Source organism: Bubalus kerabau, chromosome 4 (genome assembly GCF_029407905.1).
Source record: "Bubalus kerabau isolate K-KA32 ecotype Philippines breed swamp buffalo chromosome 4, PCC_UOA_SB_1v2, whole genome shotgun sequence".
In the NCBI taxonomy this organism is placed as follows: domain Eukaryota; kingdom Metazoa; phylum Chordata; class Mammalia; order Artiodactyla; family Bovidae; genus Bubalus; species Bubalus kerabau.
In genome coordinates, this window is record NC_073627.1 from 131,397,679 (window position 1) to 131,421,634 (window position 23,956).

At 46.6% G+C, this 23,956-nt stretch overlaps 2 protein-coding genes across 3 annotated transcripts in view; one reads left to right on the forward strand and one right to left on the reverse strand.

Annotated features, from left to right (window-relative positions):
* LOC129650965 (homeobox protein Hox-D9-like) overlaps positions 1-1,497 on the reverse strand; it is a 197,406-nt gene extending 195,909 nt beyond the window's left edge. Inside the window, exons 1-2 of the mRNA XM_055579724.1 lie at positions 1,376-1,497; positions 1,120-1,288 (exon numbers count right to left, since the gene is read on the reverse strand). Of these exons, the coding sequence (XP_055435699.1) occupies positions 1,120-1,288; positions 1,376-1,497 (291 nt within the window). The remainder of the gene's footprint in view (positions 1-1,119; positions 1,289-1,375) is intronic.
* Positions 1,498-3,275: 1,778 nt separating this feature from the next.
* NR4A3 (nuclear receptor subfamily 4 group A member 3) overlaps positions 3,276-23,956 on the forward strand; it is a 42,627-nt gene continuing 21,946 nt past the window's right edge. The window contains exons 1-5 of one of the 2 annotated variants that reach the window (XM_055578637.1): positions 3,276-3,732; positions 7,024-7,197; positions 10,050-11,023; positions 14,640-14,769; positions 15,229-15,401. In XM_055578637.1, the coding sequence (XP_055434612.1) occupies positions 10,052-11,023; positions 14,640-14,769; positions 15,229-15,401 (1,275 nt within the window). In that variant the 5' untranslated portion in view covers positions 3,276-3,732; positions 7,024-7,197; positions 10,050-10,051. Of the gene's footprint in view, positions 3,733-7,023; positions 7,198-9,520; positions 11,024-14,639; positions 14,770-15,228; positions 15,402-23,956 lie in introns of those variants that run through there. The other variant, XM_055578638.1, reaches the window with a different exon arrangement.

Here is a 23,956-nt window from a genome sequence, read left to right on the forward strand (position 1 = left end):
TCGGCTTCCTACCCAGAGGAGCACTGAGACAGCTGATTGGTTCAGAGCAATCAGACAACAGGCCTCAGCCTCAAAGCAGTCAAGGAACAAAGATTGGTGACCAGATATTCAGGGGAAAAAAGGATGTAAAAGGCAGGAGAGGGGGGAAGGGGACGAGGAGAGAACATAATTAACCAACGTAAGCGTCCAGAAAGTCACATCCACTCAACATGTCAAAGAGAAAAATGCGTTACCTGGAGACATTCAGCTGGGGTGGATTTTTTTTTTTTAATTTAAGATAAATAAGAATATCGCAACTGTCACGGAGGAAATCCAAGTCATATGAACAAACTTAACTAACAAGTTTTACATATTAACATTTACAAAACGTAGTTTACTCAACAAATTCACTGAAAGATGTCCTATTTCCTAAAAAACTGTACCTAACAGTTGTCCTTTTGAGTGATTCCAGTCCTGCACGCGATTTCAAATTGAAGGGGGAATGGGTGGGGTGCAGAATACATGAAATTTTTACAGCATGGAAATAAAAGTATTTTTAAACCTTCCTGGGGTGAAAAATTAGGCAAGAGGTAATACGTGGAAACTGTCAAGTCCTTCTCTACACACCCACCCACCAGATACCATCGCAGCCGGCTAGGGGAGTCTCCCTCTTTTTGCCTGACAGCTTCACTTTCTTTGAGGTCTGGAGCTGGTGATCACACTGGCCCGTCATGGTATTTTCAGTTAACAAAGCAGTTACTCAACAGGGGAAAAAGCCACAAAGGAGCCGAGCAGCTGCTGCTGCACCCGTGATGCAAGTGCAGGATGAGCCCCGGGCCGCCACCGCCGCCTCGGCTCCTCCGTGACGTCCGGGAGGGGTATCCCCGGCCCTCAGGAAGTGGTGGCCGCGGGCGGCTCCGCCCCCAGGCAACTCTGGGCTGGCTAGGACGCCGGGTGGCGGGAAGGCCGGGCCCGTGACGGACGGGGATCACCGGCCGAAAGCCGAGCACGCCCCGCGGTCCGCGCGCCCCGGGCCCTCCTTTGAGTCACCCCTCATGGCGGCCTCCGCGCCCTGACTCGCCCTCCGCTCCCGTCACAGCCCGCGCGCCCCACTCTCTCCCACAGCTCACACCCACTCACCCCGACCCCCTGCGCCGAGCCTGGCCCAGCGTCGCCGGTCACCAGACGGGGTCGAGCCGAGTCCAAGATGGCGACTCCACCCCCGCCCCCTCCGCACTCCGCGGAGTCAGGGCGCCCCCTCACGCGGCGCGCTCGCGCCCGAGGCCCGGCTAAAAATAACCAGGCCCGACTATATTTGGTGCGGCCGGATCCCGGCGCGGCCGCGCGCACCCCGCCCCGCCCCGCCCCGCGCGCACCCGGCCCCGCCCCGCCCCGCCCTTCCCCGCCGGGGCGCTGCGCTGAATGGAGAAGGGGCGGGGGTGACCGAGGGGAACCTACTCCGCTATCTGCGGCGCGCGCCGGCGGCGGGGCCGGGCCAACCGCCGAATTTAGTAACATCGCCTGCGTCAATCACGCGCCTCGCGTGCGTCAGTGCTGCGCGGCTCCAGGTCCTGCTCCCCCCACCACCCGCCAGTCTTTGAATGGATGCAATGTAGCAGCGCCCTCCTTCCTTCCGAGACTGGATTGGAACCTGTGGCAGTGCAGAGACTCTGTTCCTGTCCTCTAGGTCAACTTTCGTAGCACCCTTCCAGGTCTTCTCCACACCACCCTGTCTGAAGTGGAAGTGGAGGCGAAGAAATATACCCAGATCATATATATAACTTTAGTTTTCAAGTTTCCTGTGCTAGCTCGAACCTTCGATTCTGAATTGTGTGCTCCGCTCCACCCCACCCCCAACACACACGCAAAGATTGTGACAGGTCAGAAACATAAATGTCACGTCTGATTCAAGCGGACCACATGGAACCATTGTCTGTCTGCATAGATTCACTCAAATATTTTCTCCTCCTCAAAAATTCATTTCTAAAAGTGGTTGCTTGCATCCAGCTGCAACTTATGGAGCTAGAAGACTTTAACTCTGATAAAATTTTGTTATTATTTTCAGCAAGAAATTCACACTTAAATTCATCACTTCCAGGAAGAAACTGCTCTCCGTAACAGAATCTCGCAGGCTTTCAGCTCACCATTTCATAACAAACGCGTCTCGGGAGACCAGAACAAATCCCCTAACGAATGACTGACTAATAAATCCTGTTGATTGATTTCGAAATGTTTAATTTGGGAGGTGGAGGGGAGGCCCATCTACAACCATCAAAAAGTGAAAGTGCAAGCTGAGAGTTCCATTTCTGACGGGAGAAGGTGATTTGCAACAGTCAGACCCGCTCAGCTGTTCAACACGTGTGTGTTTGTTTTACACACATTAAGTAGTTGCTGCTACAGCGCGCGCGGATGGTGGATGTGCACTAAATTGGGTTATAAGGTCCAGTTAGGAAATTCACAACTTAAGTGTAAAGAAAGAAAACCTTATCTTCCCAGAGCCAACGGTATCCCTGTGCAAAACACGCACCCAGCAAATGACCGGAGGAGGAGAGGGATTAAGCCTAGGCACCGAGAGCCAGAGAGACGAGAGACGTAAACAGCTTTAGGCTGTTGCTTGGGGAAAGCGCAACTGCACCTCAGGGAGTCTTCGGACTGGTGCCTGACTCCTGTACTGGCTGCCAGGTCACTCAGAGAAGCTGTTTGGCGGAGCCTTGCCTTTCGGAAGAGCTGTCCTCTCTCTTACCCCCTCGCCCTGGCTCCCTGCCCCGGGGCAGCCTCGGAGGCGTGCCAGTAGCACTCCTCCAACTCTACTCCACCCGAGCCTGACAGCTGGGCGGTCCCGCCTGACCTGCGGGCGGGCCGCTGCACCCTCTTACCGACTCGCGACCGGGCGAGCCGCGCGGTTGCAAAGGGGTTGGCAGCACTAGTCCGAAAGGTCCCCGCGCCAGGACTGGCTGCGCCGCAGTTTCCATTGTGCTGCCCTGCGAATGGCCGGGGAACGCGCGCGCGCGTGCTCGCACATGCACACACACACACACACACACACACACACACACACACACACACACCCTCCCTCGCACACGCGGAACCGACTGGGCCAGAGGAGGGAGGAGGAGGGTGACGTAGCGTCCCATGGCGTCACATTGACGTCTCGCATTCCAGGCACTCTATGGAGAGGGCGCTAGGGCTCCTGTGGCATAAATGACGTGCCGAGAGAGCGAGCGAACGCGCAGCCGGGAGAGCGGAGTCTCCTGCCTCCCACCCCCCACCCCTCCAGCTCCTGCTCCTCCTCCGCTCCCCACACATAGACAAGCTCACACCCGCTCCCTCACTCGCACATACAGACACACGCGCGCACACACGCTCCTCACACACACTCTACTCTCTCCCGCGCGCTCACACCCCTCTCGCCCTGCGCCCTCGCGGGTGCAGCGCAGCACCACAGTCGGACTCCCCTCCCGGGCTCACTTTGCAACGCTGACAGCGCCGGCGGTGGCCGTGGAGGTGGGAACAGAAGCGGCATCCTATCCCCTGGTTGCGGCCGGAGACGGGACGCCCGCGGAACCCCTCGGCGGCGCTCTCCCATGAGTCGGGATCGCAGCATCCCCTGCCAGCAGCTCACTGCCTCTGGGAGCCGCTGGACTTGTACACCGCAGCCCTTCCGGGACAGCAACATTGACTCCCCTCCCAGTGCAGATTTCGGGGCAGCTTTCTAGAAACTCGCACTAAAGACGGAACCGCCACAGCATTCAAGTACGTATGAGATTCGCTCAGTTAATAGGGGGACTTGTTAAAAAGTTGGCGCGCTGAGAAGCTCAGCTTCTGAAATTGACAACTTTTTGAGTTGGGGTTTTCCCCCCCTAGCCTTCTCGCTCTGGCTTTGCTCGCGGAGTCGCCGGTGGGTTCTGATCTGAAACTTTTCCCTCAGGTAGCGGGCCTGCGGGGATCTCTGGAGCTTGTGGGATTCCTCTCCTTACCCGAAGAGGCGAAAAGCCTCTAACAAAGACCAGGACCGGGATTTGTGCAGTAGCAGCTCCAGCGATGTAATTCAGGGTATTTCGGCTCTAGTTGTCATGGTAATGATGCTCTAGGCGGCGGCGGCGGCGGCAGCGGCAGGGAGTTGCAGCTCCTGTGATGAACGGCAGTAATTTTTCTGCCTTTTAACCAGGATTGGAAATAGGGGCTCCAGTGGGTCCAAGTTAATCTACCTAATGGTGACTCCGAGATGGTTGACTGGGAGGAAGCTTGAGAGGGAAGAGGACCTGGCCGGAGTTTGCAGCCGGGTTCGGAGGATCTCAGGAAAGAGGGCGTAATTGTAGGAATGTGGCTTATTGTATTGAAATGAGCCTGGGGCTCCACCAGGCACGTCTGCCTGGCGTCGCCGACTTGCCCGTGTACACTTTTCCCTTCGTAGGTAATCGGGTGTAATTGCCGACCCCCGTGCCCCAACATGCGTGGGGACAGTGTCCCCCACCCCCACCCCCCTCCTCTGGGCCTTGACTTGGTATGGGTAAGGCATGTTTTAACTGACAGAATTCGCACTTTTGGAGAAGTTGCTCAGAGTGTTTTACTCTTGATAGAAATGAAAGTTCTCAGTGGTAAGAGAACGGTCAAGCGAGTGCAGCCTGCGGAGACTGACTTCCAAGGGCACCTCTCAAACCTTTTGGAAGTTTGGGGCAATCGTAAGGGAGAAGGCATTTGTCCCTTGATTCTAAAGAACGTTCTTGGAGATTGTCATTTATCTGTTGTGCCCACGGACTGTCTAAAGGGAAGAGCTGCAAGGAGTTTGGTAATCAGAAATCTCAGGCTATTATCCCTCGAGTCCTAGAGTGCCGGGAGAAAGGTACAGAGCGCCGTTCAGTCATTTCATCGCGAACCCAATCCTGAATCTTCTTTTCCCAAGACGGAGAGAGATTTTACAGAACTGAGTCGGGTAAAGGAAAAGCTGCCCAACGTGGCTTCTGAGCACAGTCAATGAAGTTTGAGTTTTTTCGAGTTCTCTTACCTTAACAAGATGCTCATAATGTGACTATCAAAAACCTCTTGGGCCACAGCAGACTTCACACCCGCTCCCAACCCCCGCACCCACCCCACCCTGCCCCCTTCCCCCTTCCCTCGGACCCTGCGCTCGCAGAAACTCTCCCCCGCGGTTTGCCTCCTCTCCCTCGGTCTTTCTGAGAATCTCTGTCTTTCCCTTTCTGTCGATCTCTCCTCCACTCCTCCTGCCCCCGCCCCACCTCCGCCCCCGCTCCCCAGGGTTGGAAACTCCGTGGAGGAGCCCCGGTCACAATGGTGCGTTTCACGGTTTCCTTCACACACTCCACCACGGGGAGGGGAACACGGGGGTGTTCCTTTCGTCTGCCCACGAGAAAGAAAGGGGCTTTGACAGAGGTAGTTATTTCTTCCTAATTTACAACCCCGAGGCTCCGTGTTCCCGGCCGCGGCGGCCGCGAGCGGGAGCGGAGAAACGTGTTTCCAGGCGCGGAGGCTTTGCCTAGGTAACCAGTCGTTTCGGGGCGGGGGGAGAGGGGGGGCGCGGAGAGAGTCGAGGGGCACTAGGCTCTGCTGTAGGAGGTGTGGTGTGGCTTGCCCACCCCACCCCACCCCCGCGAACGCTGGGCGCGCGAGGGAAGCCTCCCTTTCCTTGGGGAGACACTTCCCTCACCCACCCTAGCCAGAGGTCGATCCTTGGAGAACGACTCCGCTTGAAAGACCCCAAAGAAGGGTGGGAACGTGGTCACCTGGAGGAGGTGGTGGGAGGTTGCTGGAGACTCCCATTGAAGATGCGGAGGGACGCGAAGCGCACGTTACAGCCGTGGGAAGATCCTGCACTAGGGCGAGCGCAAGCTTTCTGTAGTATCAGCTGGGGCTGGGGGTGGGGGTGGCAAGGGAATCCCCCACTTCCTGGCTGTCAAGGGCTTTCCGGATCTGGGGACTCCGATCCCGTCTCCTTTCAGGCAAGCCGCGGGCGCAGGGGCGGCGGGAGACCAAACTTACTCGATACCCGCGGTCCGCGCACGCCGGAGGTTTTTGGGATTTTGGCGGGTTTTTTTTCGGGTACCGGTTCCCATTCTTATAGCTGTGAGTGGGTCCGGGCAAAGGGGGCGCTATAGGCCGGAGAGTCGGACATGACTGAGCGACTGAACTGAACTGAACTGGGGCCATGGGATCCTTTCCCGAGGCCCACCGAAATGCGCTTCCAGGTACAAAGTTTCGCTAAGGCTTTGCGCAGAGACACTTGCCCCAGAGCCGCTCTCGGCGCCCTCTGGAGAGTGCCCCCTCCGGGTCATGCCCCCTCCGGGTCGCCCTATGGCCCCAAGCCTCGAAGTCGCCCACTCTCTGGGATACCGCCCGTGGGTGCAGGGGGGCCTCCCTCCGCTGGCACCAGCAGCGGCAAACGCCAACAGCCTTGTGCCGTGCTTCCGGCGCCGGCCTATTTCCACTGCGTCCTTTTGTTTGCTTGACCCCTGGACCCCGAAACTCTCCGCTAATAGAAGCGAAGCTCCATTAGCATTTAGAATGAAAAGCGCAGACTTTCTTAATTCCTCGGGGCATTCATGCATTCGTTCCGGACCCTGTGCATTTCCTACGCAACGTGTAAAATCTGTATTTGAGGGGTGGGGGCGGGTGAAGTTGGAAAATATTTTCCGCTCCTGCACACTCACAGACTCCGATTCCGGCGGAACTCTTTCCTCAAGTGTTCCCATTCGGTTTTCCTGACATCGCTAGCTCGGAACCACTTGAGGGTCAGGCAGATTAATTTCTGGGCCAAAACTGGTTGCGCGTTTTCTAGCCTCGGTTCGGGAACCACAAAACCGCCGTGAGCGCGGACAACCTTTCCTCGGCTTCTCCACGGCGCTGTGATGCCTTTTGCCCAGGGACTCCGGTCACCTTAAACATTGCTTTTTTGCCTTTTAATTCTTTGTCATTTCTAGAGATTCCTACCACCCCCACCCCCGTACGCCCAGTCCAGGCCTCGGTGACCCAGCATAGTCTCACTGTGACCTTTATCCTTTCTCCTGGTGCCTGCCCCCGTCCCCCCAGAGCCTACTGCGGAAGAGCGCAGCCCGGCAAGCCCCATCGCTGAGACTGGACCCTCAGCGGAGCCGGGCAGCACCGCAGCCACTTCACCCAGCCGGACTTCCCCGCCTCCTCCACTCTCGGCCTCCGCTGGAGAGACCCCCAGCCCCACCATTCAGCGCGCAAGATACCCTCCAGGTAGGTCTGAAGGCACGACCCCTTATTCTTCCCGGGCTGGGAGATGTGGGGGGGGGGAGGGGGGGGAGGGGAGCCACACACCCACAAGCAGGCTGGTGGACTTGCCCAGCGCCAGGACAGTGAGTGACTGCTGGCCGCGAATTTCACGGCACAGGTGGCTTCTTTGCACGAAGCTCCTCTGGATACCACACGCTGTTGCTACCTAGTGGAGCAGCCAGATTAAATTAAGCGTTGCATTTCTCAAAGATATTTTTCCTAAGAAAAATGCAAATACACCAATAGATTGGGATCTTTTTATACATTTTAATGTCTTCATTTTTGCTTTCCTTTTAATGCTAAGGCATTTAAGAGTTATGGGATCATTTCGAACAATACAAAGCATTTTTGTTTGTATAAAACCCAAATCATTTGAGTGCAGACATTTGGATTATTGAAGCTCAGAGGGAAAGAGGGAAAGCATTTGAGCTGAAAACCAAGGAGGAAATTTGAGTTAAGCAAAAGAAAGGATTGCAGGTTTAGCTTGTAGAACCTCTGTTTGCATTTGGTAAAGGACTTCCCTGGTTGCTCAGTGGTTAAGAATCCACCTGCCAATGCAGTAGGCATGGTTCGATCCCTGGATTGGGAGGACCCCCTGGAAGAGGAAATGGCAACCCATTCCACCATTCTTGCCTGGGAAATGCCATGGACAGAGGAGCCTAGTGGGTCCATAGTCCATAGGGTCACAAAAGAGTCGGACAGGACTTAGCCATTAAACAACAACAAAGGGATACCAGGTGCCTAGCCAAAGAGATGCAAATAAATAGAACTCAGTCCCAGCAAGCTCACCTTCTATCTGGAAACCTCAGAAAGTCACAAAGAACAACAATAGGTAGGGACTGGTGAAGAATGATAGAAAAGAGTCATAGAGAAATCCAAGGGAAGAGAACAAATGAAACATCAGGCAATGTTCTTTTTTTTAATGACTAGCCTTTCATTTCACAGGGTAAGTGCTCTTTTAACTTGAAACTAATGATCATTTGTAGGGCCTTGCTTGGAAAATAGAGGCTTGAACTGGCCTCTCCTCATCACTGCTTCTTCCAACAGGCCCTCAACACCTTTTTTCAAGTCAAGATTTCATCCCATACATGTATGACTCAATCAGATTTGGAAATGTGGGTAAGAGAAAGATGTCAAAGGAAATGTGAAGTATTCGCTTTTCTATTAGTCACACCTTTTACACCATAGACTCCAAAGAGACGTTTAGCACATGGTTTTCCTTTGGTTCAGAAAAACCAACCACCAGAAACTGCCCGGTTTACTATTTATATTTAGCCATAGAAGAGAGGAAATAATTAGATACATTATCCACTGGATCCAATATATCTCAGGGCTTTCTCATTAGTTCAACCTCTCTGAACAGTAATAAGTACTCCAGATATCAGTGCTTTGGGGCTGAGGGAAACTATATCTATTAAGAAAATGTTTTCTTTTCTAGAGGTGCTAACTTTTCTATCATAAGAAAATATGTAGATAACTCACTTATTATAACCAAATTGTAGTTATTAAGCAGCTATTGATATATTTATTACTTAGATGGAGAAATATATATATTTACATATACATTTATACATATACATATATAGTGCTGGAGAAGGGAATGGCAACCCACTCCAGTATTCTTGCCTGGAAAACTCTATGAACAGAGGAGCCTGGAGGTCTATAGTCTGTGGGGTCGCAAAGTCAGACACCACTGAGCGACTAACACTTGCTTACATATATGTGCTAAGTCGCTTCAGTTGTGTCTGACTCTGTGCAACCCTGTAGACTATAGCCTGCCAGGTTCCTCTGTCCATAGGATTCTCTAGGCAAGAGTACTGGAGTGGGTTGCCATGCCCTCCTTAAGGAGATCTTGCTGACCCAGGGATCAAACCCAAATCTCTTATGTCTCCTGCATTGACAGTTGAGTTCTTTACCACTACCACTAGTGCCCCCTGGGAACCTATATATAGGTGTATATGGCACAGAGCAGGTTTGGTGGGTGTTTTGTTGCAGCTGCCCATCTTTTTCTTTGCAGATGGTGCAAACTCCCTCGAGCCCATTTCCTGGGCCTACGTTCCCACCTCACCACCTAGCTGGCTGAAATCATCAACAGGGGTCCAGTTTGAGCAGGCTGCCAGTCCTGTTTGGAGGAGTAGGGAGGGGGTGGGAGAAAGCAACCACAAAGTGTGTGGGTACCCTAAGTTGGCACTCATAAAATATTAGAATGTCACTGGGCCAGTAAGTCCCAAATAGGACACCTATTTTTCTTTCTTTTACTAACACTCAGGTTTACAAATCAGAGAGTTGACTTGGGGGGTGGGGGAGTAGTGGTCTCTTTCTCCCAAAATAAACCAACAGGGCATTCACCGGATTTCTTCTTGTCTTCCTAAATTGATAGCTGAGGTCACTCCATTAAATTTCCAGGGCTCAAAATCACTTTTTAAAACACAATTGGGCTTTTGAGGGAAGACATCAAACTTCCCAGATCTAATGAAGGACAGGGCAAGGGAAGGAAGGTGGACACAGAGGTCCCCAGGAGGCTAGGTTTTGACAGTCTGTGTCCCCATTGACAGTTCCTGAAGGATTCAGTTTTCTGCCCATGGAGGATGGGAGGAAAGTGGGGGGGACGGAGGGAGACAGGGAGGAAGGAAGGAGGAAAGAAATAAAAAAGGAATGAAAGAGAGAGCGAGCACTGGAGGGAAGGAAGGAATCAATGCTGCTAGAAAGGTGGAAAGACTGTCATTTCCTAGTTCCCATATTAGAGAGCAACGAATCCATTGCCACCCATTAGCTAGGAAGACGCTTCTGAGAGTTCTTTTTTCCTCTCCCTGCAGATATGCCCTGCGTGCAAGCCCAGTATAGCCCTTCACCGCCAGGTTCCAGTTATGCAGCACAAACATATGGCTCGGATTACACCACGGAGATCATGAATCCTGACTACGCCAAGCTGACCATGGACCTTGGCAGCACCGAGATCACCGCCACAGCCACCACGTCCCTGCCCAGCTTCAGCACCTTCATGGAGGGCTACTCCAGCAACTACGAACTCAAGCCCTCCTGCCTGTACCAAATGCAGCCGTCGGGGCCACGGCCGCTGATTAAGATGGAGGAGGGTCGCGCGCACGGTTACCACCATCATCACCATGAGCACCACCACCACCAGCAGCAGCAGCAGCAGCCATCCATTCCGCCCCCCTCCGGGCCGGAGGATGAGGTGCTACCCAGCACCTCCATGTACTTTAAGCAGTCCCCGCCGTCCACCCCCACCACGCCGGGCTTCCCCTCGCAGGCTGGGGCGATGTGGGACGACGCAATGTCCTCGGCGCCCGGATGCATCGCGCCCGGCACACTGCTCGACCCGCCGATGAAGGCGGTGCCCACGGTGGCCGGCGCGCGCTTCCCACTCTTCCACTTCAAGCCCTCGCCGCCGCACCCGCCCGCGCCGGGCCCCGCCGGCGGCCACCACCTGGGCTACGACCCGACGGCCGCCGCCGCGCTTAGCCTTCCGCTGGGAGCCGCCGCCGCAGCCGCTGCCGCAGCGGCCGCCGCGGGCAGCCAGGCCGCCGCGCTCGAGGGCCACCCGTACGGGCTGCCTCTGGCCAAGAGGGCGCCCGCCCTGGCCTTCCCGCCGCTGGGCCTCACGGCCTCCCCCACCGCGTCCAGCCTCCTGGGTGAGAGCCCCAGTTTGCCGTCGCCGCCCAGCAGGAGCTCGGCTTCGGGCGAGGGCACGTGCGCCGTGTGCGGGGACAACGCCGCCTGCCAGCACTACGGGGTGCGCACCTGCGAGGGCTGCAAGGGCTTCTTCAAGGTGAGCCGCTCTCCTCCTCTCGGCTCCCCTCCCCTCCACTGCCTGCCTCCCCAGCCACCCGCTGAGAGCATCTAAGCGGGTCCTTCCCGGTCCTAACTATTAGAGGTGTGATGTTACACTGTGCATTCCTGTAGCCTTTACTAGCACCTTCACACCCACTTTCTTGGGGCCTTTTAACTTGGTGTCCATCACAGGAGGCTGCCCCAGGTGGGCTTGCAGAGACTGTGAACTTCCCGACTTGGCTTTACCGGCTGCAATTTTTTTCTGGAGAGTGCTTTCAGAAGATTCGCAAAGGGATCTGTGACCTCAAAAATGCACACACCTCTCTGTATTCCTCTTCTATCCATCCCAAATGTCTGAAGGAATAGAGTCTTGTGTGCCAGGCCTTGGGTATTTGTATCTCATTTAATCCTCCTAGTGAGAGCTAGGACTCTAGATCAGACAGAACTGAGATTGAATTTTGGCCACCCACTAGCTAGTTTTATGAATAGCATCTTGAGGGTTTGAATTAGTTATCCTTGTTTTATAGATGAGGAGATGGAGGCTCAGAGAAGTTATTCAACTGCCCCTGGACACACACTCAGAAAGTGAGATGGAGGCAGGATGCCAACTGGTGTTTGCCTGACCCCAAAGTGCATGCTTTCTTCACAGTTCAGCAGCTGAAGAAGAGACAGGGACATCTGGGGGATGCAGCTTGGGGCAGCTAGCTCCCCTTGCAGAAGAGAGAAGCTGGAGTCTCATCAATCTGCTCCGCTTCTGTGCCACACACAAGGCCAGGTGTGGACACTCTTCATTAGCTCATAGACCCAAAGGAGAATTTTACAGTGGGAGGGGTCTTCAGCCTCCCCAGTATTTTACCCATGAGGATATTGAAGGTTAGAGAGGTGATTTAGTGGCACATGGGGACAGTTCCAGCTAGTTTCTGCTACTCTGGAGTTCAGTGCTCTTTGCACCACTCAAAGAGAAAAGGCCTTATTCTCTTGCAGCTCTACTTTTGCTCTTGACCCCCAGACACTTAATTCTGCACCACCCTCCCCGTTCCACTGCCTTGGTCATTGCATCAGATATTTCCAAACCCAAGAATGTTCTCCCACAGTTCTCAATTCCTAACCTCCAGTGCTGGCCAGGGTGGAGAGAGAGGAGAAGCTGGATGCTGACTGGGTAATGAGGATTTGGGAGGCCAATAGGCTGAATCTTTGAGCATGCTGGAATTAAGACTCAGAACACCCAGAAAGGAATCCTTGATCTGTCACCTATCAATTTTATGATGTTGGGTAGGACACTTCCTTCCAGACCTCAGTTTCCCTATCAGGTGAATACAATACAGAGAAGAAGTGTTAGTTTTAAATGAGATAAAACATTTATGAAAATATAATTTTTAAAGGGTCATAAAAGAATAGTACATTGTAAATGAAAACTACAAAATATTTATGAAAAATGCACATGTGTACATTGGTATACATACCAATAAGCAACAGTTATTTTTGATGGAGATAGGAATCATGTGATTAATTAAATTGTGCAGACAAATGAGAAAATGTTTGTGGAAAGATTTTACAGTATATTAAGCGCCATACAAGAGGTATGCTAGATTATGATGTCTTAAATGTAGAACCGTCAGTTTTAGTCATTTTTTTCTGTCAAGTAACTCCATTTCTTCAGCAGATTTGATTTTTACAGTGTTTCAGTGAAAATACTGAAAGGCAGTCAAACAGGCAGCCAGAAGAGGGAAAAGAAAGAAAAACAATTACGAGAAGTATAAGTAATCCATAAATATAACCACCCCTGAATAATTGAGAGTTGACCTAAATGCAGGAGTGATAATACATTTCTGGTCTAGAAATGTCAGTTGTGTTCCCCAACAAGCATCCTTGTTCTACAGCAATACCTTGAAAACAAATCTATACTTGAATGGGTGGGAGTAGGATAGGGGAGAACCACCCCACGGATCTGTTAATTAAGGGAGCAGGAGCAGGTTTTACCCAGTGGCTTTCTACCATTAAATTGAATTCTTTAAAAATGTGACATGAAGTGCAGTTAATGATGGGAATTCAGTGATTGAACCATAACGATCTCTCCCTGTCCTTAAACAGTTGTGCAGGCACACATAAATGTTAGGAAGGTTTCAGGTTATTGGGAAAACATATACCTGAAGCAAAATGCCACCAGCACTCAAATTGGTATATCCTTGAGGATGATGACAAGAAATACAGTTTTCTAAAATTACTTTGAAAGAGAGCTTTTAATTACAATGAAAGAGAGCTTCATTCAGGAAACACAAGTTTCCTACCCTTACAGACTGCTACAAATTTAAATGCTGGAAACATCAGAAGTATGTTGTATTTTTGAAATTTCTCATTTTGAACTAAAATCACCTGCTAAAGCAGGGAAAATGTATCTGGCTTTAAATTTTATATAAGCAGTTTAGAAACGATCCCTTAAAATGAAATTAAAAGGTGATAGAGTGAAAACTGATACAAGAGGATTGAGAATTGCTGAAAATTTAAAAAGATAGAAAGCAAATCTAGAATTTTAGACACAAAATAGATCACCAATCCTAGATTACCTAGATTTTTTTTTTTTCATGTAGCCCAGGCTTACCAAATAAATTCACCTTTCTGCTCTATTTGGAGTTGAATAGATTCAGGTAACTTCTGAATGAGTGATGAATATACATCCATTTGCACAGATTATTTTTATTTTTTTAAATCAAGCATTCTCTTGTATCTGGAGCATAAAATATCTTTTATTATTTCATGTTTCATTTTAAAATTGTATGTGATTCTGAAGAATACAACATTATTTTATATCCAGACCCAAGTTTAATGTTGCATCTTTTACAATATGGCTATTTTTTCATGTCAATAGTCATTTATGACATAACCTATTAATGGGAATTTTCCTTGAAAATATATGGCCCTCATATTCCTTTCTTTATCTCATTCTTTTTTGTTTGTTTTTTATTGGATGTGATAGTGGTTTTTAGTATCCAGTTTTAAATCTTTACTTTCAAAAGTCAGAAATGGACAGTTTACCATTCTTTTAAAAATAAAATACACTGCAAAGGCTGATTAAGTGATTTGTTTTTGCATTAAAACTTTATTTCCTATATGTTGTAACTAGAGAAGTCCTCATTTTTTGCTTTTTATGATTTCATCTCTGTTGGCGGACAAAGCCAGTTTCTGTGATATTTGACTTACAATAGTGATAGGCAACAAAGTATATCCCAGATAATTTTGATTTTATTTTAATAAGGTCAGCAATAATCAGGGGAGTGGACCAAGTAGAAAATTGTTCCCAAGGGGATATTAAAAGTGAAGATAATCTAATCCTCCAAGGTATGATATGTTGACCTGGTAATTTCAGATATGATTTTATCATTCAGACTTGGATATCTCCTGAGACTTGCTTCAGAACAATCTGAGATGATTTTCATTGTCAGCAGCTAACACTAATAAAATTGTTTTTCCTGCAGGCTAGTGTGTTAGGAAATTAAATTTATCTAATTATACGAATTGCACTGTCGCTTTTCACATTGTAATTAAAATACATCTTGTCAGGTCCTACCTCTTTCCAGAAACTATTAGTTGACTATCTGTGTATTGTATTTCCTCAGAGAACAGTGCAGAAAAATGCAAAATATGTTTGCCTGGCAAATAAAAACTGCCCCGTAGACAAGAGACGTCGAAACCGATGTCAGTACTGTCGATTTCAGAAGTGTCTCAGTGTCGGAATGGTTAAAGAAGGTATGGGTATAATGCTTTTTATCCAACTTGCTTGAAAATATTCTCAGATATCCCTGAAAAAAGTTAATATTTACATTGGGATGGTGAATTTTCCTAGTTTCCCTTTCCTTTCAGCATTTTATTTTTATGGTGTATTTACATTTTAAAATAGCAGAGTTCTGCTTATTCTAATTTCTCAAAATCAATAGAGAGCTTGTGTACATACATCTTTCTTCTATTTGAGAAGGAGACTTTTAGGGCTAATTCATTACCAAATGTACGTATGGGGTGGCTGTTATGCTGCATGTTTCAACTCTCATTAAATCATTGTGGGGATATTACTCCAAACTTTTTCCACTTTAAACAGTCAGTCTCATTAACGATTTGCTCAACTGTAAAGTGTTTTGTTTCCTTTCTGTGATTTATGGCTGTTTGTGGATATCTTTGGAGACGTTTTTTCTTTTTTTCTCTTGGTGTCAGTTGTCCGTACAGACAGTCTGAAAGGGAGGAGAGGTCGGCTGCCTTCCAAACCAAAGAGCCCATTACAGCAGGAAGCCTCTCAGCCCTCTCCACCTTCTCCTCCGATCTGTATGATGAATGCCCTTGTCCGAGCTTTAACAGACTCAACGCCCAGAGATCTTGATTATTCCAGAGTAAGTTTTATGATATCCTGCTTTTGAGTGAATGATCAGGGTCTCTATTCATGATGCTAGTAATAAGCTTGGATTGAATGACTTGTGTCTGGCACTGTGCTCAACCATTTTCATATCGTTTCTCTATTTTTTCACTTCACTTAGCAATTCCAGTGCATCCATTGCACCAAATAATTTTTGCCTTATTGAATCTCTAAACGCCTTAACAAATGACCCTGACAGTGCTGCACCTGTCATACCCATTGTTGCAGGATTCCTGATGGTTGTGCCAATGAAAATCTGCACAGGTGAATTACAATTTGTACATTTCTTTCATGCTTTAGACAACATGACTACTGTGTTTTTCATATTGTGACCAAACCAGCTGGGTAAGCCTCAAGTTATCCTTGAACAGTTTACCCATTTGCACTGGCATTGATTGACCTACTGCTTATGGAGAGGGATTAGACCATTGATGGAGAGGAGCAAACTCTGGCCTTGACATCAGGAGGTGTCAGGAGGACTGGGATGGAATGTTGCCTCTGCTGCTTCCTGCCTGGGTCACCTGGCTCCTGCTCTTGGCTTTCTCATCCTTACAGTGGAGATGATTACAATATTTAACCTCAGAGGGATGTTTTGAACATCAGTCACATAGGAACAATGGTTGAGAAAACATTTGAAACTGTAAATGACCACCAGTGTTGTTAAGTCAACCAAAATATATCAACACTTTTATTTGATATGGGATATAGTGAAATATCATCAGTTTGAAACCTGAAAATTCCCAGAAATTTGGATAACATGAAGAAGAATGATTTTCTGAGCAAATGTATGAATATTACTGGAAGACAGTTTTAAAAGAGACTTAGAAAAGCAAACTTCTAGTAAGGCAGGGTCTCACCAGAGAAAAAAAGAAAGGAAAAAGATCATAATTATTCAGCCATTTCTACATGCTAGACATTGTGGTACTTTGTCTCATCTAACGACCATTTAAAGAACCATAAACTGTAAGAATAGTTACTCCCACTCTAAGACAAGAAAACTTAGAAACACAGTTTCCACACAGAGGAGAGAGAAACCAGTCAAGGGATCCCCAATTGGTTGATTTGGCTTGGTAGCAATTACCAGATTGCCTTCTCCAGGTCCAATCAGTATCTTGAACTTCTGGTTGAAGGGTTGGCCAAGAGTGTGAGTGTGTCTGCCGTTGCCCTCTTTTTAGGTTGTAGTGTTGACAAAAATGAAAGGGTGATTGGTATACCTGCTGTGATCTTCCTCCCTTCCTCCCCTCCCTCCTTTTAGGCTGTGAGGCCTCCTTTGCACTCTGGAGCACAAGACTTCCTATGAGAAGCATGGTAGGTCCTTAGCATCAAAGGTTGAGGACTCTTGTTCTGATTACAAGTAGCATCTCTTGACTGAAGTCAAGTCTCAAATAATAGTTTAACTGAATAATGCAGTGGTTAAAGGGCTAAGGCTTTGGAACCGTACAGGCCTCAAGTAAAATTCCAATACCATCATGTATTGGAATGACCAATACATTCCAAGCTGGGTGACCTTGAGCAACTGATTGAATCTTTTAATATCTCACCTTCCTCATCTGTGTTATGGAATAATAATAATAATATCTATTTCCCAGGATTGTTTTTGTAAAATTTAAATAAGATACTTGTCAGAGCTTTAGCTCAGTACCCTGTATGTTATCTCCTTGACCATACCTTCTTATTCTGTCATTTGTTGAATGCTTTAATGAGTATAAACACTACATATGTCAGGTGCTATGTAGAAAAACCACTAAGGTAAGTGTGATGATTGCCATTTTATAGATGAGGAGATTGAAAGTGAGAAAGGCTAAAGAACTGACTTGCCCAAGGTCACATGAGTGAGTGAGTGAAGTTGCTCAGTCTTGTCCAACTCTTTGCAACCCCATGGACTGTAGCCTACCAGGTTCCTCAGTCCATTGAATTTTCCAGGCAAGAGTACTGGAGTGGGTTGCCATTTCCTTCTCCAAGGTCACCTAGCTAATATGTATCTGAGATAGAATTAGAAGCCAATGGGTCCAATTTGCCCCACAAAGTCTGTGCTCCTAAGACCAAAATTCCCTGCCTCTCTGGTATCAGTGAGAATGGGTGATAGAAAAGCATTTGGGAATAAAGACTTTTTCAAGAACCAACTCTGGCCTTCCCTTATGCAATCTGTCTGAATTAATGAAGCTTCTTGGCACTGCCTCCACTGAGGCTACAGCATACAATCTGATGTTGTTCTAGGGCATTGGCAATGACTATGGCCAGTCCAAAGAATTTTGTCCAAAGTGATGATGGCGGGGACACATCATCCAATTATTGGTCTACATGGCCTAATTAGTTATTCAGTGGCAAACCCTGTCCCATACTTTGAGTTGTCCCAGCTGGGAACTGTCTCCACACTGAAAAATCAATCCACTGTGTTTGCTTGCTTCCACACCATTCAGTGTGTTAGACTAGAGTCGTCATCCTCATCAACAAACATTTATCCAATTTAATTGTTAGCTTTGTCCAAAATAGCAGATTGACCATGCCAGAGTCTGGGTCACGATGATACTACCTTTGGGGCCTGGCTCAGTTTTGCAAAGCATATTCATTTTAATTGCATTGTTTTGGAATCAGATCGAACCTCATAGCTTGGATTCTCCTGCTTTTAGATAGCTTTACAAAATTATCAAAAATTGGACCCAAATCAATTAAATTAAAAGTCTTTTTTAAAAAATACAGTGAGTTTTCATCAAAAACTTGGATGAAGGCATAGAAGGCATGCTGATCACATTTGCAGATGACAGAAAGCTGGGAGGGATCGCTAATATGATGGATGTCAGTATCAACATTCAGAGTGATTTCGACAGGTTGGAACAGGATGGATGAAACCATCATGGAGAAAGTTAACAAAAATAAATGTGAAGCTCAGCATTTAGAATTTTTTTAAATGGGAGAGACTTAGCTTGTCAGTGGTTCATGTTGAGACGATCTCAGGAGTCTATTCCCTATGCTCAGTAAGAACCACCAGTGTGTTCAGGTGGTGGAAGGAGGGATGCTAAATTAGCTTCGGCCTCTGCAGAAGAAGGATAGGACCAGGACCAACTTCGTGGTGCCCCATGGGCTCTGTGCTGTCAGTCCACACTTCAAGGATGGAGTTCAGTTCCAAGCTGGGATTTAAGAGGGCAATGGATAGACTGTTTCTGAAAACTTGAAAGGGATAGTTGGAAGAAATGAAAGTATGTAGACAGAAAGAGAGTAGGTGTGTTGGGACTAGGTCACACTTTTGCCATGTTACCAAGAGGACAGTTCTCCCAAGGGCAGATCTAGAGGGTGAAGGAAGTGGCCTTTCCAGTCCATTCTGAGGACAAGAAAGAGTTCTATTGGCTCCAAGAACTGCTATGGAAGTATGAAGAAACTTAAGGAGAACTCTTTAAGGGTTCCTCACAAGAAGACAGGTTGTTTTGGCTGATATTAAGTTCCTTCCAGCTCTAAGATTTCATGATTCTAGGGTCTACCTTATTGTCCCTAAATGCAAGTGAATAGGTATATATATACATATAAGAATGTGTGCTGTTAAGTAATTGTTACTTCACAAGATTGAATTTGCTTCATTTTCTTAAAAAAAATTAACATAAAGTGAACAAAGCAAAATGAATTTATTGAAAGTCTACTCTGAGCCAGTTACCATCACATATATTTAGTTTATGTGGTATAATTTATGGTTTCAGTCATTTTTTAAATATCATTCATTGTAATTCTGTTTTCATATTACCTTCTCTTTAAAGTTTTTATTTAAGAATTCAGAGAACTGGAGGTGATCTTGAGGTAATCTAATCCAACATTCATATTTTCAAAGAGTAAATAAAAGTTTAAAAAGATTAAGTGGCTTGCCTAAAGTCAGTGGCAAACAGTTAGACCCAAATCTCACCCCTCAAGAGAGTATGTTTCTCACCATATTGCCTTTCTATTTAATGGAAATGTACTAGTTTGGTTTTTTTTTCAAATAAAAGTCTTTATTAGATTTTTAAAATTACAATAAGAGTAACATATACTCATGGTTTGAAAAAGGCAAACCATTTAGAAGTGAATCAGGTGAAAAATGAAAGTATCTTCTTCATTTATTCCTGCTTAAACCATAGCATAGTGGTAGACATAATTTATTACATTTTAAATAAGAAAATGCACTGTCAGTTTCAAGTCAGACAGTTGAACATGACCAAAACAATTTATTAAAGATGCTACCTTCCCCCAGTGAGTCAGAGAAATGAGAAAACATTTGCCAGACAGGTTCATTCTAATCTTCTTGTCCCAGCCTATATGCCTTTAAGGTAGTAAGTGGGTGTTTTCCTGGTTTGTGGGACAGGGAGGTGGAGGACTTGTTCCAAGTCACAGAGGGAAGGGTGTTTTCAAGGCCAGAAAGATTGCTCCTCCCTCTGTGAAACGTTCCTGGCGCTGAGACCTTCTCTTCTCCTTTGGGCCAGACTTCTCTCCTTCAAAAGTGAGCTCAGATCATTATATATCAGTGCAGTCAAAACATGTCAGATTTGATTTGTTTCGCCTCAAAATGTTGCTGTTCTCTACCCCACAGTTGCTTTTAATTTAGCATTACAAGTATATATAGATACCGGACTTGACTTCAGAGCCTGTGTAGTTCCTAATGAGAAAGTGTACTTCACATCCTCATTTGTTGGTAATTTTAAGTATTTGCCAGCAAACTAGGATGTTTTCTGGTAAGAGTATCACTTAGCACTGTAACAGACTCCAAAAACAAGATACAGTACAGATACAACCAGGCCCCAGCAAGTGGCATTTAAATATGTTAACAAAATAGCCTAAGAAACAACGTAGCTGGCACATGTTAGGCCTACAGAGTATAAACTACATGAAGATTCTGCAGAGTCCTTCTTAAAGCTACTTCAAAGACCCTCTCAAATTGCCACTAACCCACTGGATGATTTCAGGCCAGTTCTGCCCCTCTGTGGGCCTCAGTTTTCTCATCTGAATGATGAGAAGATTGGACTAGATGCAGTGCCACAATCCCTTCCAGCCTTCTCATCCCCTGACCCTGTGACCATTATACCTGCTACAATTCCCCTATCAGTACCGGTCTCCATTTCCCAAAGTGTGGTACCCAGACTGCCTGTATCAGAAGGAGCCAAGGTGTTTGCTTAAAATGCAGATTCCCAGGGCTACACGCAGGCCTACTGACTCAGAACTGGGGGACGGGGAAAGCAGGCAGGAATCTGCTTTAAAAAGGAATCAGTTTTAAAAAGGCCTCAGATGGTTCTTTGGCACACTAAGGTTTAAGAACCATCATTATAATTTAATAAGAACAATTCAATTTTACCCCGAATCTCCTATTTCCCAACTTGCCTGGCATTGAGAAGAAATGAGCAATAGATATGAATTTAACAGAAAGTAACTGACTCACTGAACAGTTCCTCCAGAGCAGTGGACACATTACTGAACAAGATGCAACTCCTGTCTTCATGGAGCTTACAGGCCAGTGAGGGAGACAGAAAATAAACCCATATGTAACTCCAGTGATGCCATTTTGGGAAGAGAGGAGGGTTTAGGGGTTTTGTTTTTGTTTTTTTTTAGAGAAGGGAGGCAATTAGATCAGAAAAGAAGAAATTTTGGGGAAAACTGTATTAATTGCCTGTTTTGAAAGTGTCACTTTTTACAGTGTAAGATCCTAAGACTATGTATACATAGTTTGGCTCATAGAATAGTAACATCTGAAATATAAGGACCCAGGGAAAAGTAACATTGTAAGAGAAAATAAAATGTTCTTAAGACATTTTACATATTTAGCCTCAACTGACGGTTAGATAGAGTGAGTATCAGATTCCACTCTGCTATGAAAACATCACATTGCTAAATTTTAGGTCTGGTGTTCACCAAAGGTCTTGCATAATTTATTTTAGGCCTAGCTGTGGCTGAAATCTGACTTGTACATACATGGTATTACCATTTGAAATGTGTCAACTCATTTAAATAATATTTGTTGCTTGCAGTCCTAGATTCTCAATCTAAGTCCTTCAGAGAAATCTGCATTAGACATTAGCTATCAGTAAATGCAATCCTGTGTCTTTGAGTAGTGGCAAAATCTGATTATTGATGGATCAATTATCCATAAAGGCTGGAATACAACGTTACATAAAGAGGAAAAAAGATTGACTTTTAAGGTCTTTCTGTATTCAGTCTATATCTGATTAGAATGATCAATAAACAAATTATTCCAGATTTTCTTTGGTGAACCCCAAACTGCTTAGCCCGGAGATGGAGCGATATAGGGGAGTACAGAAGCAGAGTTTGGGGTCTGGTTCTTCCAACCCCATGCTCAGCATTTCACAGCAAGCTGTTTATAAACTTCTAGCCCAGGCAGAGAGAGACTCTAATATGTTTTGTTCTGTTTCTTTAAACCTTATATTCAATAGAGGGGACAGTTGATTTATTTTTCACCCCCAGAAGTTGATGCTGACCCTCCAGTCACCTCCTAGTTACTGGTGGCTCAGACTGAATCCAGTTTGGCTCCAGAATTCTGGAATGTGAACCGGAATCACTGCAGGTGAAGCCCAGAGAATCTGGCTGGAGTCTGGCACACAGCTGCTGGCTTTCCTCCTTGCTGGACTCCATCAGAGAGAACTGCATACACAGGCAGCCACTGCATCTCCCTGTGTTCAGGATGCATGAAATGTGAGCCCAGCAGGGGCAGAGGCCTGCAGAGGACCCTGGGTGAAAGCTAAGTGCTCTGGAGGCTTCTGAGCAAATATTGGAAGCAGGGAGATTATTGAGTTGTGAGCCCTGCTTTCAGGGACAACAGTGCAGGAGGGAGCTGTTAGGTCCCATTCCTTGACCTTCTTTAGTCTTTTTCTCTCCATTTAACACCCTACTTTGAAACAATAAGGCTGAATTAGTATCAAATTCTAGGCAATACCATCATACCTGATGTGATTAGCAATGTTTAGAATCATTGAATGCAAGAGCCATCATGTGGAACATTCACCAGGATAGATGATGGTCTGGGCTGTAAAAGAATAGAAATCATACAGTGTCTGCCATCAAACCCACCCTGGAATTAAACTAGAAATCAATAACAGAAACACAACTGAATACAAGAGCCAAAGGAATCTTAGAGATTGGCTAGTCTAGTCACTTCCTACTTCAGAGGCAGAAACAGACCCAGAGAAGTTAAGTGCCTAATCTAGGGCTTCACAGCAAGTCAGTGTCAAAGCCTGGAGGAGGAACCCGAGATTTGCTGTCTGATCCAACATTCTCTCCTCAACTCTCCGTTACCTGAGGTTCACAGGTAGTGCTATCAGTTTTCTAAACGTGGTGCTGCCTTGAATTTCATGCTGCCTGTGGGGAACATTTGGAATTAGATTCATGTAAGAAGAGAAAGTTTAAAAATAAAATCTTTTTCTCCCCACTCTCCTCCAGTTAATAGTACATGTGCTAAAAGGAGGTGGTGGGGAGTGTCCGAGACACCAGATCATGCTGTCATCCTTGAATATCCATGGAAAGGAGAGATGACTGCTTCCTTCTACCCTACTTTCCTCCCATTCCAACTCAGAACATCCAGGGCTTCATATTAATAGAATCCTGGCCCTGGAAAGATTATTGGGAATAGAGGAGCCAGGACTTTGGACTGGACCTGATATTATGGGATCCTAGAAAGTCAGGCTGAAAATTAGGAACCTTCCAGTTCAACCTCATCCCTCATCTTATAATATGGGAGCTGAGGGACAGTGATAATTCTAAATATCAAAATCATTATCGGTATCATTACTGTCTTCATGTGTTAAATATGTTCTATGTGCCAGGTTTTCCACATATGTTATCACAGTTAATCACTGCAACAAAATGTTGAGGACGATAGTACCCCCATTGTACAGAGGAGAAAACTGAGGCTCAGAAAAGTTAATTTACCCTAGATAACTATAGTAGCAGAGCTACATTATTTCACAAATTAGGGGCCTAGAGAAATCTAGGATTGAAGTAATTGGGTTCCTTGTCTGAAGTTTCTTTTGTTATTTCATGATGCCTTTTGGGAAAACACAGTGGGATGAGGGGAGACCCAATTCAGACAAGGGCCTTATTTCTTCAGACCTATGTAATTCTACAGTCAACACCTGTCTGCTCTTTGGCTTTTTGTCCTCCATCCCCTGACTGTTCTTTCATTGAACAATATTCAACAATGGTTTGTTATGGTTATCATTTAGTCACTGAGAGTCAATTATGTGCCAGTCACTGTGGTGACAAAATATGAGACCAAGGAGTATATACATGGAGAGCAAGATACTTTTTTTTTTTGAAATGCAACCTTTATTACAGAGTAAATTCTCATATACACATATACTCTAGTCTTCCATTGATCAAAGCAAAATACTTCTAAAAACTATCCTAGGCCACCAGCTAGTAATATCAGAACTGTTAATAGCCAGAAGGTGTAGGACTGGAAATCACAGAGGCATGTTTAAGTCTTGGCTGTACCACTGTTCGTTATGTAACTTTGGAAAGTCTGTTAGCCTTTCTGTGCTTCTTTGAGTCTCAGTTGCCTCATCTGTA